Source organism: Corythoichthys intestinalis, chromosome 12 (assembly GCF_030265065.1).
Source record: "Corythoichthys intestinalis isolate RoL2023-P3 chromosome 12, ASM3026506v1, whole genome shotgun sequence".
Taxonomy (NCBI): domain Eukaryota; kingdom Metazoa; phylum Chordata; class Actinopteri; order Syngnathiformes; family Syngnathidae; genus Corythoichthys; species Corythoichthys intestinalis.
Genome location: NC_080406.1, coordinates 14,403,668 through 14,419,083, shown reverse-complemented (window position 1 = coordinate 14,419,083; position 15,416 = coordinate 14,403,668). Strand labels below are relative to the sequence as shown.

Genomic DNA, 15,416 nt, shown 5'->3' with positions numbered 1-15,416 from the left:
TTAGCATCTTGAGTACAGTATTTGCAAATCCAGACTTGTTAATAGAGATGTCCCGATCGATCGGGATGTCGATCGGGTCCGATCACGTCATTTTCAAAGTATCGGAATCGGCAAAAAAATATCGGCCATGCCTTTTATATATATATATATATATACAGTGCTGCTCGAAAGTTTGTGAACCCCACAGCGATGGTCAGATTTTTTGTAAAAAAAACTAAAATAACCTTATTAAATGTTAAGTTATACCCAAATCCACAATACTGACATTCCAAATAATGGACTGAAACAAAAGAAATAGTTATATTGTCATTCTTTATTTAACAAAAGTGGTTGATTTAAGAAAAACTCAGATATCATGTGTGCAAAAGTATGTGAACCCCTTCAGTTAATAGGATATTGCGCCTCCTTTTGCAGAGATTACCTCAACCAAACGGTTTCTGTAGTGACTAATCAGCCTCTCACATCTACTTTGGGGGATTTTTGCCCATTCTTCCTTGCAGAACACAGTCAGTTGAGAGAGGTTTGATGGGCGTCTGGCATGAACTGCTCGCTTCAGGTCCCGCCACAGCATTTCAATGGGATTTAGGTCAGGACTTTGACTGGGCCAGTCCAGAACACGAATCTTCTTCTTTTTCAGCCATTCCTTGGTTGTATTGCTGGAATGCTTTGGATCATTATCATGTTGCATGATCCACCTTCTGCCAAGCTTTAACTTCAAAACAGATGGCGTCAGGTTATGTTCTAGGATTTGACAATATTCCTCAGAATTCATGATTCCCTGGACTATGTGGAGTTGTCCAGGTCCTGAGGATGAAAAGCAAGCCCAGGTCTTGACATTCCCACCTCCATGCTTCACTGTTGGGAGAAGGTTCTTTTGGTGGTATGCAGTGTTGACTTTTCGCCAGACATGGCGGTTTTGGTTGTGACCAAACAGTTCAATTTTGCACCTACATCAGTTGATGAAAACTCTTTTTAATTTAGTCTCGACAACACAACTGTTAAAAAAACAAAAAAAAACTACTGAATTGATTGATTAGGAAATCAGGTTGAAATAATAGAAAATTCCAAAATGTTGAGGGGGTTCACAAACTTTTGAGCAGCACTGTATATATATATATATTAATTAAATCATTTTCTAATTGTATTTAACGTTACAGACATAATATGTTACACTCATCCAGAGTCTTTAGTTTAGGCTTAAGGTAGGGTTATCATATTTATCCAGATAACGGCGGTCATTAATTAAAAAAAAAAAAAAGTATCACGTTAAAATATTTAACGCAATTAATGCATGCGTTGCACGACCCACTCACACATTGTTGCGCTCAATCTGTAATGGCGCCGTTTTACCTATATAGAAAGATAAAAGGCTGCGTAATATGAGTAGAGTGAATTTTGGCAGCCTTTGGAGCCTTTTTTTAACTGGCTAAAACCTTACAATCCCTCTCCCTACGTTTAGTAATATCATGGGAAGCAATGTGGGGAAGCAAGGTAGCAATTAATCTTTTTCTTTACACCTTATGTTATTTCCCAACGCAGAGAAGATATATCAATTGGTAGCGCTACGCACAGTCATGGTTCCACTTCCCATCATGCATTTGGGCATGGCTACAGTATCATTTACTGAAAGCTCAACAAATACACTAGATGGCAATATTTAGTCACAATATAAAAAGTCACAAGTCTTTCTATCCGTGGATCCCTCTCACAGAAAGAATGTTAATAATGTAAATGCCATCTTGAGGATTTATTGTCATCATAAACAAATACAGTACTTATGTACTGCATGTTGAATGTATATATTCGTCTGAGTTTTATTCATTTTTTTCTTAATGCATTGCCAAAATGTATATGATAGGGAAGAATTATCGGGAATGATTGGAATTGAATAGGGAGCAAAAAAAAAGCAATCGGATCGGGAAATATCGGGATCGGCAGATACTCGAACTAAAACGATCGGATCGGGAGCAAAAAAACATGATCGGAACAACCCTACTTGTTAACTCCTGGGCTAGAGTCAAAATGATGAGAGGGCCATGTGGCATAAAACTACGACCAGCATCCAGAACTGTAGCTAAACCCAACTGTCTACAGTTTAGAAAATTGAGTGTTAGAACTTCTGGGACAAATCCCATCAAGCACCTTTACTTTGTTTTGACAAGTCCAACATTCAGTTGTTAAGGTTCACAGTTTATTATGTTGAAGCACACAATGACCAAAGAATTTTCCACAGCAGCTCAAACAGCTGTTTTGTCACAGCAAACACAAGCTTCAGTATACAGTACAAACGTAGGCAAACTGCAGCTTTTGAAATATGTAAAAAGGTTGTGAATGGGAATGACTAATGAGGACCTCAGTGCTCATAAAAGATATGCTGATTAGGGTCAGATGACCCTTTTCTGGTTACAAAAGTGATTTGTATCAACTGATCCACCCTTGGTAGTTCTAGCGTTAAAAGTGTTGAAAAACAAATAAGAGATTGAGCATAATGAGTTACATACTGAACACAGGCAGCATCCGATTTGTTCACAATGTTTTTCTCGTGACGATGAAAAGAGAAATAATCTATTCCATCATCAAATTATTATTTACTACATGTTTAAGAACCATTTTAACATTTTAATACAGGTTTACATACATTACTTGTACTGTATTTTTCGGAGTATAAGTCAGGTTTTTTTCATAGCTTGGGGGTGCGACTTATACTCAGGAGTAACTTATGTGTGAGATTATTAACACACTATTACATCATTTCACATGTTACTTTCACACTAAATTGCAGGAGGGCCGTCAAGGCCTGTGTTTCAACATTGGAGGTAACTTATAAAACAAATAGAAACAACTGAGAAGGTCTGAACAGAATGGCAACAAAAACAAAAAAATTATTCTGCAGATTACAAGCTGCAAGTGGTTAAAGAAAGTTTGGAGTTAGCGAGAAATTTGTAAGACACATATATGTTTTTTCCCACTTCGTTGTACAGTTTTTGGCTGGTGCGACTTATACTCAGATGTGACTTATAGTCCCAAAAAATATGGCATCCATGTACTGTATGTATACATTACATACATTCTTAAACGCAAGTTAAAATCTTTTTTTTTTTTTAATCATCTAAAGTCACTGTATGCAACGGTGTATGTTCCCAAAACCTCAAGTATTTAAAATAAACACACTCTTTTTGCTTTATTTACAGAGTCCTTTGCAAAATGCCTCGTTTTCTGAAGAATAGGTTTTGTGACGTTGAAAAACTGGTGAGGCATAGAAAACCCGTGAAATTCGCAACTGGTCATTTTAATTTTTTGTTTTGGAGAAAGGGGTGAAGGAATCTGACCTTTTAGCCAGATTGCCGGAATCTAGCGCAATTCCAATGACCTGGGCCAGCAGATCTCTAACAATCCGGCCAAAAGGCCAAACTCCGTGCGGTCACCTTAACCTTAACCCCATGTACTTACTCAATTTTAAAAGCTGGAAAAAGGCTTCGAAACACAAATTGACAATTTATTCCAAGTCGGCAGCAATCATACAGCATAGAGAGGCCCAGGCGAGGATGCAAACTGGATCCAGGTTCACCATATCATAAGTCAACAAAAGATTCCCGAGAAAAATTACAACGATTAGTAAAACATTCAGTCTTTTAAAGGCTCTGGTGAGGCGGGCTGTGGTCCAGAAGAAGGGTGTTTGGACATTGTTTCGGATGATTGTCTGTTGGACAGGAGAATTCGGGCATTACTGTTGTCAGGTCAACGAGACTTAAGGATTTTGCCATCCACAGCGCCACGTGAGTGCTGAGTGTTCGCTTCTCGGTCGCGCCTCCATATCAAATGTTCCTTGTGGCAAGACGAGATGTCCCACCATTTGTTCTGGACTATCCAGAAGAGCTGGTTGCGGGATTTTGGTGGTGCAGACGTGGGCTTGTAGATGTCTTGCCTATCATCTGCTTGTCAGCGTTAATTTTGCTCAGTCAGCGTTGGGCTTCCATGGTCAGAAGGCGTCCTGTATCCGTTCTGCCTTTATCTGCCCGTTGTCATGGCTCTACAAATTCTTAAAATTTCAAATCCAGCTGTTCATAATATAAAATATATTCTGCTTGTTTTTCTTAAACTATGATATAAATGCTGTTTATTTTATATCAGGTGTGTTAGAGTAATACAAACAGTCAAACAGTAAATAGGAGAAGAGATATTATTCCCTGATTGACTATATTAAGTGTGTTAGAGAGTAATACAAACAGTCAAATAGTAAATATGAGAAAAAATATTATTCCCTTCAGGGGCAAACAACAAAAGTACTTTGCCATTTTTCTTGGTGGCATTTTTTGGCTTCTGAAATGTTCACCTTCCTCATCAATGCCATATACTAGTATTTTGCTTAAATGTGGTAGAAGTTGAATAGGCGGACTTTACCATTCACACAAAACACACACTCCAGCATCAATAAAGTGAGCTCTCTCGCAGCCAACTGCGGTATTTTTTTTAGCTCTTTTCTACATGTGTGTGTTGCAGGAAAGTATGATTGGAGATGCTCAGTCTCTGGTGACGAGGAAGAGGAAGTCAGGCGGCGTGAAAGAAGAGCTCCAAGATGCAACAAAACTCACACAGAAACTACGCTTTTTAGTGGAGGAGGTAATGTATGCGTTGCTGTCATTTAAACCCTAAAGTGTCTGCTAAAGACTTACAGAAATCACTGGCACAGTCCAATATTTCTGCGCGCACATCAAATATATGTAAAACTATGCCCAAGAATGGTGTTCATGGGAGGACTCCACGGAGGAAGCCACTGCTGTCTAAAAATAATAATATTGCTTATTTAAGGTTCGCAAAAAGGCACTTGGACACTCTACAGAAGTTTTGGCAAAATATTTCGTGGACTGATGAAAGCTAAGTTGAATTGTTTGGAAATAACACACAAAGTCATGTGTGGAGGATAAATGGAACAGCTCATCAACATCAACACATCGTCCTCAACGTGAAGTATGGTGGAGGGAGCATCATGATTTGGGGCTGTTTTTCTGACTCAGGGCCTGGACAACTTATAACCATTAATGGAAGAATGAATTCAAAAGTTTTGCAGGAAAACCTGAGGCCGTCTGTCAGGCAGTTGAAGCTAAAAAGAGGATGGATGCTCCAACAAGACAATGATCCAAAACACAGAAGCAAATCAACTTCATATTGGTTTCAGAAGAACAAAATAAACGCTCCGGAGTGGCCAAGTCAGAGTCATTGAGATGCTGTGGCATGACCTAAATCCCTGGAATCTGACTGAACTACGGAAGTTTTGTGAAGAAGAATGGGCCAAGATTAGTTTTGCTACCTCAGGGCCTGGACATCTTGCAATCATTAATGGAATAATACAATCAAAGGTTTATCAAGACGTTTTGCAGGAAAACCTGGGGCTGTCTGTCAGACAGTTGAAGCTAAAAAGAGGATGGATGCTGCAACCAGAAAATGATCCAAAACACAGAAGCAAATCAACTTCAGATTGGTTTCAGAAGAACAAAATACACGTTCTGGAGTGGCCAAGTCAAATTCCAGACTTGAACCCCATTGAGATGCTGTGGCATGACCTAAAAGACAGCGATTTATGCCAGACATCCCAGGAATCTGACTGCACTACAGCAGTTTTGTGAAGAAGAATGGGCCAAGATTAGTCCTGATCGATGTGCCAGACTTATCTGCAGCTACAGGAAGCTTCTGGTTAAAGTTAATGCTGCAAAAGGGGGGAACAAAATATGAAATGTGATGGTTCACGTACTTAAATTTCCCTCTTCTGTCATTGCTTGCTTACTGTCCTCATTAAAATATGAAAACCTATAATTGTTTGGGTGGTTTTAGTTAAAGCCGACACTGTTTTTCATCTGTGTGATTTTGAGAAAGATCAGATCACATTTGATGCTGATTTTATGCAGAAATGTCAGAAATTCCAAAAGGTTCAGATACTTTTTCATACCACTATATGTTCTCTTAGGGTAAATACGATTTCATTTTGCAGCCACAACATACGGTGCCTGATATCTTTGTGTGGATGTTGAGCAACAACAAACGCATCGCATACGCTCGACTCCCAGCCAGAGATGTCATCTTCTGCAGCAGCCCGGAGGCCCGTGGAGTCCACTGTGGAAAGATTGTGACGCTCTTTCTCAAGGTAGAAAATGTATATACAACATCTAACAATCTTGGCAAGAAATAATACTATGTGCATGTGTTCCCAGCCGCCAGGGAAGCGTGTGACAGGCTTTTCAGTGCAGGCCAAAGTGGATGTATATTTGTGGTTTGGATCTTGCGCTGACTCTGATCACATGTTGGATGACCTGCCTGTGGGCTTCAACGCTGCCACAGGGGGATCACATGCTAACAACCCCCCCACTCAGCTGAAGTGTGCAGGTGAGAGTCAATTTATTGACTCATTTTCTTTACAGGTAGTCCCTGGGTACGATGTACTTGACTTACCGAATTTCAACTTTACGACGACGGAGTCTCGTCCACCATTTTGTCTCCAGCCACATATATAAATATATATATATTAAAAAAAAAATATATATATATATATATATATATATATATATATATATATATATATATATATATGTATACCTGTCCAACTGCTCGTTAACAATTTCCAATCAGCCAATCACATGGCGGCAACTCAGTGCATTTAGGCATGTAGACATGGTTTAAGACAATCTCCTGCAGTTCAAACTGACCATCAGTATGGGGAAGAAAGGTGATTTGAGTGACTTTGAACGTGGCATGGTTGTTGGTGTCAGAAGGGCTGGTCTGAGTATTTCAGAAACTGCTGATCTACTGGGATTTTCACGCACAACCATCTCTAGGGTTTACAGAGAATGGTCTGAAAAAGAAAAAATATCCAGTGAGCGGCAGTTCTGTGGGCGGAAATGGCTTGTTGATGCCAGAGGTCAGAGGAGAATGGCCAGACTGGTTGGAGCTGATAGAAAGGCAACAGTGACTCAAATAACCACCCGTTACAACCAAGGTAGGCAGAAAAGCATCTCTGAACGCGCAGTACGTCGAACTTTGAGGCAGATGGGCTACAGCAGCAGAAGACCACGCCGGGTGCCACTCCTTTCAGCTAAGAACAGGAAACTGAGCCTACAATTTGCACAAGCTCATCGAAATTGGACAATAGAACTATAGAAGATTGGAAAAACGTTGTCTCGTCTGATGAGTCTCGATTTCTGCTGCGACATTCGGATGTTAGGGTCAAAATTGGACGTCAACAACATGAAAGCATGGATCCATCCTGCCTTGTATCAACGGTTCAGGCTGGTGGTGGTTGTGTAATGGTGTGGTGAATATTTTCTTGGCACTGTTTGGGCCCCTTGGTACCAATTCAGCATCGTTGGAATGCCACAGCCTACCTGAGTATTGTTGCTGACCATGTCCATCCCTTTATGACCACAATGTACCCAACTTCTGATGGCTACTTTCAGCAGGATAATGCGCCGTGTCATAAAGCTGGAATCATCTCAGACTGGTTTCTTGAACATGACAATGAGTTCACTGTACTCAAATGGCCTCCACAGTCACCAGATCTCAATCCAATAGAGCATCTTTGGGATGTGGTGGAACGGGAGATTCGCATCATGGATGTGCAGCCGACAAATCTGCACCAACTGTGTGATGCCATTATGTCAATATGGACCAAACTCTAATGAATGCTTCCAGCACCTTGTGGAATCTATGCCACAAAGAACTAAGGCAGTTCTGAAGGCAAAAAGGGGTCCAACCCGTTACTAGCATGGTATACCTAATAAAGTGGTCAGTGAGTGTATATCATAGGCCTAACCCCCCTCAGCCAGATCATCACCAAGAGTGGTTTCGGGTACCAGTTCCGAAGTGGAACAACCATCAGTCACCTCCTGTACATGGATGATATCAAGCTGTATGCCAAGATCGAGCGTGACATCGACTCGCTGATTCACCTCACGAGAATATGCAGCAATGACATCGGGATGTCATTCGGACTAGATAAGTGTGGGCGAATGGTGTCCAGAAGAGGGAATGTGATCTCAACTGAAGGGGCTGAACTACCTGAAGGCAACATAACTGATGTGCAGGACAGCTACAAATACCTGGGGATCCCATGGGCAAATGGGAACCATGAGGAAGCAACTAGGTGGTCTGCCATGACCAAATACTTCCAGAGGGTGAGGCAGGTCCTCAAGGGTCAGCTAAATGGCATGAATAAGATCCAGGCCATTAACAGCTATGTCCTACCAGTAATCAGATACCCTGCCGGCCTCCTATCCTGCCCACTGGAAGAGATGCAGGCTACCGACATCGACAAGGAAGCTCCTTACAATGCACGGAGGGTTTCACCCTAAGTCCAGCATCCTGAGGCTCTACACAAAGCGGAAAGAGGTAGGCTGAGGGCTAGTGAGCATCAGAGCCACTATCCAGGAGGAAACTACATCCCTCCAAGAGTACATCATGAAAATGGCCCCCAGTGATGACCTGCTCAGTGAATGCCTCAGGCAACAGAAGCCCAGTAAGGAGGAGGACCCTGAGGAGATATCATGGAAGGACAAACCCCTGCATGGTATGTACCACCGACAAATTGAGGAGGTAGCTGACATGGGAAAAACATACCAGGGGGTGGAAAAGACCAGACTGAAAGACAGCACGGAGGCACTGATCATGGCACCACAAGAACAGGCCCTAAACACAAGATCAATAGAGGCAGGGGTCTATCACACCAGACAGGACCCCAGGTGCACGCTATGCAAAGAGGCCCCTGAGACAGTCCAGCACATCACAGCAGGGTGTAAGATGCTGGCAGGCAAGGCATACATGGAACGACATATCCAGCTAGCAGGCATAGTCTACAGGAACATCTGTGCCGAGTACGGACTGGAGACCCCAGAGTCAAGGTGGGCGACACCTCCAAAGGTGGTCGAGAACAACCGAGCCAAGATCCTGTGGGACTTCCAGATCCAGACAGACAAACTGGTGATGGCCAACCAGCCTGACATAGTGGTGGTGGATAAACATCAGAAGACAGCAGTAGTGATAGATGTAGCAATCCCGAGCAATAGCAACATCAGTAAAAAGAACAAGAAAAGCTGGAGAAATATCAAGGGTTGAAGGAAGAGTTGGAGCAAATGTGGGGAGTGAAGGCAACAGTGGTGCCAGTAGTGATCGGGACACTCGGGGAAGTAACCCCCAAGCTGGGTGCATGGCTCCAACAGATACCAGGAACAACGTCTGACGTCTCCGTTCAGAAGAGCGCAATCCTAGGGACAGCTAATATCCTGCGCAGAACCCTCAAGCTCCCAGGCCTCTGGTAGAGGACCCGAGCTTGAGAGGAGAGACCATACCGCCCGGTGGGCGAGACAACGATTTTTTTTTTTTTTAATAGACATATTTGTCGCTGAAATTTTCGGTTAATGGTTAAAAGAATAACAAGCCATTAAATTGCTATAAATTTCTATAATTTTTATTTTTGTTCCCTATCAATTTATCAGTAACTAATGCTTAATTCTTAATGGCATAATTCCTATATAAAGTTGTCTAATTTAAGGCTGACATAATCTCTGGGTTTTTGGGCCTTGGGCTACACTTAGCAGCATTTCTGAGTTTTTCCATTTTCTCTTCTCAGCATTGATGAATGTATGTGTTTGTTGATGTGTGTGCAGAACAGCATCAGTTCCATTTAAGGTGTCACCTGTATCAAGCTCGCGGGCTGATTGCTGCGGACAACTCGGGCCTGTCTGATCCTTTCGCTCGGGTCACATATTTGTCGCACAGCCAGACCACCAATGTAAAAAATCGAAATAAGCGTATACATTGTGCAGCTATCGTTTTATTTTTAAAGCATACTTTATTTGTTGTGCTTTTCAGGTGATCAGTCAGACTCTAAGCCCCACATGGAATCAGTGCTTACAAATGAATCCCATTCTGCTGAGTGGAGATCTTCAACAAATTCAGGAGGAACCGCCAAGACTCGTCATTGAAGTATACGATGACGACGCGCTGGTAAAATAGAAAGCCAAGCTTAGATCTTAGCGTCCGCACATCAAAAACAATCACATAAACTCGTCCCAAGTATTCGACCACAACTGAAAACGCATAATAAACTGTACTAAAGGGGGTTATTTACAGCTGTTGCCTTTGGATGCTTCACAAGCAACAAATGTGCGCGCATGTTGTCATTTAGATTGTCATTTAGATTAGAGACGTGTCCATCCATTCATCATCTGCCGCTTAATCCGGGGTCGGGTCGCGGGGGCAGCTGTTTTAGCAGGGAAGCTTAGACTTCCCTCTCCCCAGCCACTTCAACCAGCTCCTCGGGCAGGATCCCAATGCGTTCCCAGGCCAGCCGAGAGACATGATCTCTCCAGCGTGTCCTGGGTCGTCCCCGGCGCCTCCCGCCTGTGGGACATGCCCGTAACACCTCTCCAGGGAGGCATCCGAACCAGATGCCGGAGCACCACAGCTGGCTCCTCTCAACAAGGAGGAGTAGCGGCTCGACACTGAGTCCGTCCCGGATGACCAAGCTTCTCACCGTATCTCTAAGGGAGAGCCCTGACACCCTGCGAAGGAAACTCATTTCGGCCGCTTGTATCCGTGATCTTGTTCTTTCGGTCACGACCCACAGCTCCTGACCATAGGGGAGGGTAGGAGCGTAGATCGACTGGTAAATCGAGAGCTTCGCCTTTTGGCTCAGCTCCTTCTTCACCACTACGGACCTGTGCAGAGGGTCGCATCACAGCAGACGCTGCACCAATCCACTTGTCAATCTCCCGCTCCAGTTTACCCTCATTCGTGAACAAGACCCCTAGATACTTGAACTCCTCCACTTGGAGCAGGCTCTCATCCCTGACCCGAAGAGGGCACACAACCCCGCTTTCCAGCTGAGGACCATGGTCTCGGATTTAGAGGTGCTGATCATCATCCCAACTGCTTCACACGCTGCTGCGAACCGCTCCAGTGAGAGTTTGAGATTATGGCTTGATGAAACCAACAGCACCATATCATCTGCAGAAAGCAGAGATGCAATGCTAAAGCCACCAAACCGGACACCCTCAACACTTCGGCTGCGCCTAGAAATTCTGTCCATTAAAATTATGAACAGAATCAGTGACAAAGCGCAGCCTTGGCGGAGTCCAACCCTCACTGGGAACAAATTTGACTTACTGCCGGCAATGCGGACCAGACTCTGACACCGGTCGTACAGGGACCGAACAGCCCTTACCCAAGGAGCTCGGTACCCCGTACTCCCGGAGCACTCTCCACAGGACTCCCCGAGGCACACAGTCGAACGCATTCTTCAAATCCACAAAACACATGGAGACTGGTTGAGCGAACCCCCATGCTCCCTCAAGGATCCTGCTGAAGGTGTAGAGCTGGTCCACTGTCCACCACAATGCACGTCCTGAATCCAAGATTCAACTTCCTGACGGACCCGCCTCTCCAGCACCCCTGAATAGACTTTACCATGGAGTCTGAGGAGTGTGATCCCTCTATAATTGGAGCACACCCTCTGGTCCCCCTTCTTAAAAAAGGGGGACCACCACCCCGGTCTGCCAATCCAGAGGTACTGTTCCCAATGTCCACCCGATGTTGTAGAGGCGTGTCAGCCATGACTGCCCCAAAACATCCAGAGCTTTTAGGAACTCCAGGTGGATCTCATCGATCCCCGGGGCCTTGCCACTCAGGAGCTTTTCTATTCTATTCAAGTAAAAGTAAAAAGTACGGCGTGGTAAAACAACTCTTAGAAATACTGTACATTTTTCTCAAAATGTTACTCAAGTAAATGTAATGGGGGTGAATGCAAGACGTTCCAACCCACCTCTGCCACTTTGCTTCCACAGCCATTTGAACAATGTTCACAAAATGTTATCCGTAGGGCAAGGCGGAGTATTTAGGGGCCACAGTAGCATCGCCTGAAGTTCGCCTGCTCTCTGAGCCCTACGTGCCTCCTATGCTGCAGTACAGCCCACTACACCACACCAGCCAATCAGGAGGAGAGCTTCTGGCCGCCTTTGAGCTGGTGCAGGTAAGCCAATCCGTCGCTTAATGTTGTCTCTCCATAAAATTGATTAAATGTGAGTCAATTGTGAATGACACTGGTCCATGTATGTAGATTCCCATATCTGGCGAGCTGAGTCTGCCTCCCTTAAAAGAACAGGATGGAGGCATCTACACAGTACCTGACAACATTAGACCTGTTCTCAGTACATACAGACTCGAGGTGTGTGTCTGTAAAATAGCAGAAAGCTCCTTCAATAAATGTCAGCCACACAATATATGCTTTCTATCATGTCAAGTACTGTATTACCATTTGTGTGTTTTTTTCTGCTAGGTGTTATTCTGGGGTCTACGAGAACTTAAGAAGGTTCAGTTACTGTCTGTGGACCGCCCACAGGTGCGCACAAACACACACACGTGTCACAATTTTAAAATTTTTGACTATATTGCATATATTTTTTATGTATTTACCGTTATTTTCGGACTATAAGCCGAATCCTGCGACTTATAGACCCTACTCACCTACGTCACAAAATGGGCGTGTCGCTGTTTCCGGCCGCCATATTGTACCTCTTTTTCAGACCTATTCTCATTGTTTTCAATTAGTCGAGCAAGTTATAGAGCAATTCATGGAAGCCCCGGTGTTATCTGACGCTGTAAACTCATTGGATCCGTTGCATAAAAGGCGTTACGTGGAAAAGCTTCAGTTTATCCATTCGCCAGATCCGTATTTGATGCCTAAATCGATGTTTTTCGACCCGCTGGCTTCGCCTGACATCTGATATCCTGATATTTACAACTATCTTGTCCACACAAAATCAGCCTATTCTCACGAAAGTTTGAAAAACTTTAAGAGCTTGGAGGCTTATAAATGCTACGTTGCTGGTTGGGTGAAACAGGTCCTCGTACACGAAAATTCGGCAGGAATCTTGTGCTCGGAAGGTGAGTTACGAAATTTTCAATTCAAAATCTTTTGTTCTTGCTAACATCCACTGTCAAGTCTAATGTATTTCATGTCATTTGTCAATGGAGCTAGGGCTTTTAATGTTTATATGGTTTAGCGATAGCACTCTGACTACATACATACGTGTATGTTGTCGGCGATTAGCCTAGCAATGATCTTAATTGTGGTTGTCAGCCCAAAACCCTCTAAATATATATTAAATGCATCTTACCAGATATAAAATGACTACTACATAATCTGCGGTAGTCGTTTGGAGCCCAGTTTTCTCGTCGAATTGCAGCAGTCAGTCTCGGTCTCCTCTTCGGGTCTCTCGAAATACGGTAAAAATTCAAGTCTCTCCGTCTATCTTCTCTGTTTTTGAAACTGACCGCCACACACGACTTCACCGTTTTGATTATTAATGTTAACGAGCAGAAAAACACGCCATAATAGGAGGAATTTACGAAGCGCTAATGCATTAACATGACTAGTATCCGGACATCATGGCGCGGGGGCGTGACTGTGACGTCACGTGAGTAGGGTCTATAGTCCAGTCCAGCTTGTTTCTTTATTTATTTGGGTTAATAGGTAACACTTTATTTGACAACAGCGTCATAAGATTGTCATAAGATGACAATTATGGGCATTACTGAATTCTTATGACCAGTGTTGGGAATAACGCCATTATAAATAACGCCGTTACATAATGACGTTATTTTTTCAGTAACGGGGTAATCTAACTAATTATTTTTATTCCGCCATTACAACGCCGTTACCGTTACTGACAGTCAAAAGCGGTGCGTTACTTACTCTGAATAAATTGAAGAAACTACCAGCCGTAGCCAGAGTCTACTCTGCTCTGTTTATTTGTCATCCAAGACTTGGGGTGCGTTCAGGTTCGAGAATAGCGCACGTGTTTTGTTTTGAGCTTTTTCTTAGCAAAGATATACCACACAGGACGTGCTGGCACTCCATTTCTTTAATAGCACATATAACTTCAACATTAACACAAACGTACGGCTCTCAGCAGGCCGTGTCTCTAACTCACTCCCGCATCATGTGAGCAAAACAATATTGACGCCGTGTGCACTTTTGGGTGCCTCGGATAATTCTGTATCAGAATATTACAGCACGTACTTCAGGCTGTTTATCCCTGCTCATTCAATTAGACAATGCTTTCCAAAGCTTGCTAACATTTCTGTTTTTGCTACACCTGAATGCTAGCCTCGTTCCCATGCCCCACTGTCAGCCAGCAAGACTGCTGCTTCCATCTTGAGGACAGCAGACGCTTTGAGGGTGACGGGAAGTGTAGGGGGGCGAGGCTACCTGAATGCACCACCTGGATATATGCGATGGAAGTGATTGTGATTGGCTGAGAGTTACAGTCATGTGTCATGGTAAGCCAATCAGAGTCGGTGTTTTCACACACAAACCGGAACAGCGCGTGCGGCAAACACACACACGCAAAACAGATGCATAGGGATATGATGGCAAAGCATTCAGAGGAAAATTTGTCCTTTACGAGGTGGAGATATAAACACTATTTCAAGTCAAAATACTTGAAGTACAGTAGGCTATGTCTACTTGACCAGTTGTCTCAGGTTGTGAGAGTTAGATTTAATTGATTAAACTCACTTTATATTGTTTAGTGCTGATTGTTATTTTATTATATTGTTTACTGTTTATTTTTGTTGCGCTTCAAGTGTAGAATAAATCTGTTGCTGGTGAGGTGCAATAAATATTACAAGGTTCTATAACACAACTATCTGTTTGTTCTTCTCTATTCAACTGACTCGAATACTGCTCAGAAAATTTCAAATTCTTTGACATACAACAACTTCTTTTTAAAGTAACGGAAATAATTACTTTCTCTGGTAACTAGTTACTTTTCTATAGAGTAATTCAGTCACTAACTCAGTTACTTTTTGGAAGAATAAGTAGTGAGTAACTGTAACTAATTACTTTTTTAAAGTAACGTGCCCAACACTGCTTATGACAGATGTCATTAATTGTCATCTGGCAAATTATGTCACTAACACATTTTATGTCCAGTTTGGATCTTTTAGATGAATTCAAAAGTGAGATAATTTCCCGGATGACACTAAATAACATCTTTTATAAACAATAATTAATGCTCATGACAGAGTCATGTTATAATTATGATTGTCATATGACCGTTTTATGGTGCCACTGTCAAATAAAGTGTTACCAAATACCGTAACTAGTAATTAATGAAAAAACTAGAACAGTAACTGAAGAAATAAGAAGCACAGAACATGAGTTTTGATTGTTATGTATATCTGTTGTGCCGCAATGCATGCTGGACGACAACAGTGTTGACAGCAGGTGGCAGCAGAGGTTGACTGTCTCCACAAGGGAGCAGTGATGGCCAAATGAAGCTTCTTTGCAGCCAATTGGTTCAAAGATTCATGGTGGTTCATTTGATCTTATGACAGTCGTATGACGCTACTGTCAAATACAGGCATGA

General features: G+C 42.9%; 1 protein-coding gene across 1 annotated transcript in view; it reads left to right on the top strand.

The window, feature by feature from the left end:
• The window catches only part of fer1l6 (fer-1 like family member 6), a 58,794-nt gene that overhangs the window by 25,911 nt on the left and 17,467 nt on the right, over positions 1-15,416 (top strand). Inside the window, exons 19-26 of the mRNA XM_057853257.1 lie at positions 4,501-4,620; positions 5,987-6,139; positions 6,207-6,378; positions 9,651-9,775; positions 9,856-9,990; positions 11,864-12,013; positions 12,101-12,208; positions 12,320-12,382. Coding sequence (XP_057709240.1) covers positions 4,501-4,620; positions 5,987-6,139; positions 6,207-6,378; positions 9,651-9,775; positions 9,856-9,990; positions 11,864-12,013; positions 12,101-12,208; positions 12,320-12,382 — 1,026 coding nt within the window. The remainder of the gene's footprint in view (positions 1-4,500; positions 4,621-5,986; positions 6,140-6,206; positions 6,379-9,650; positions 9,776-9,855; positions 9,991-11,863; positions 12,014-12,100; positions 12,209-12,319; positions 12,383-15,416) is intronic.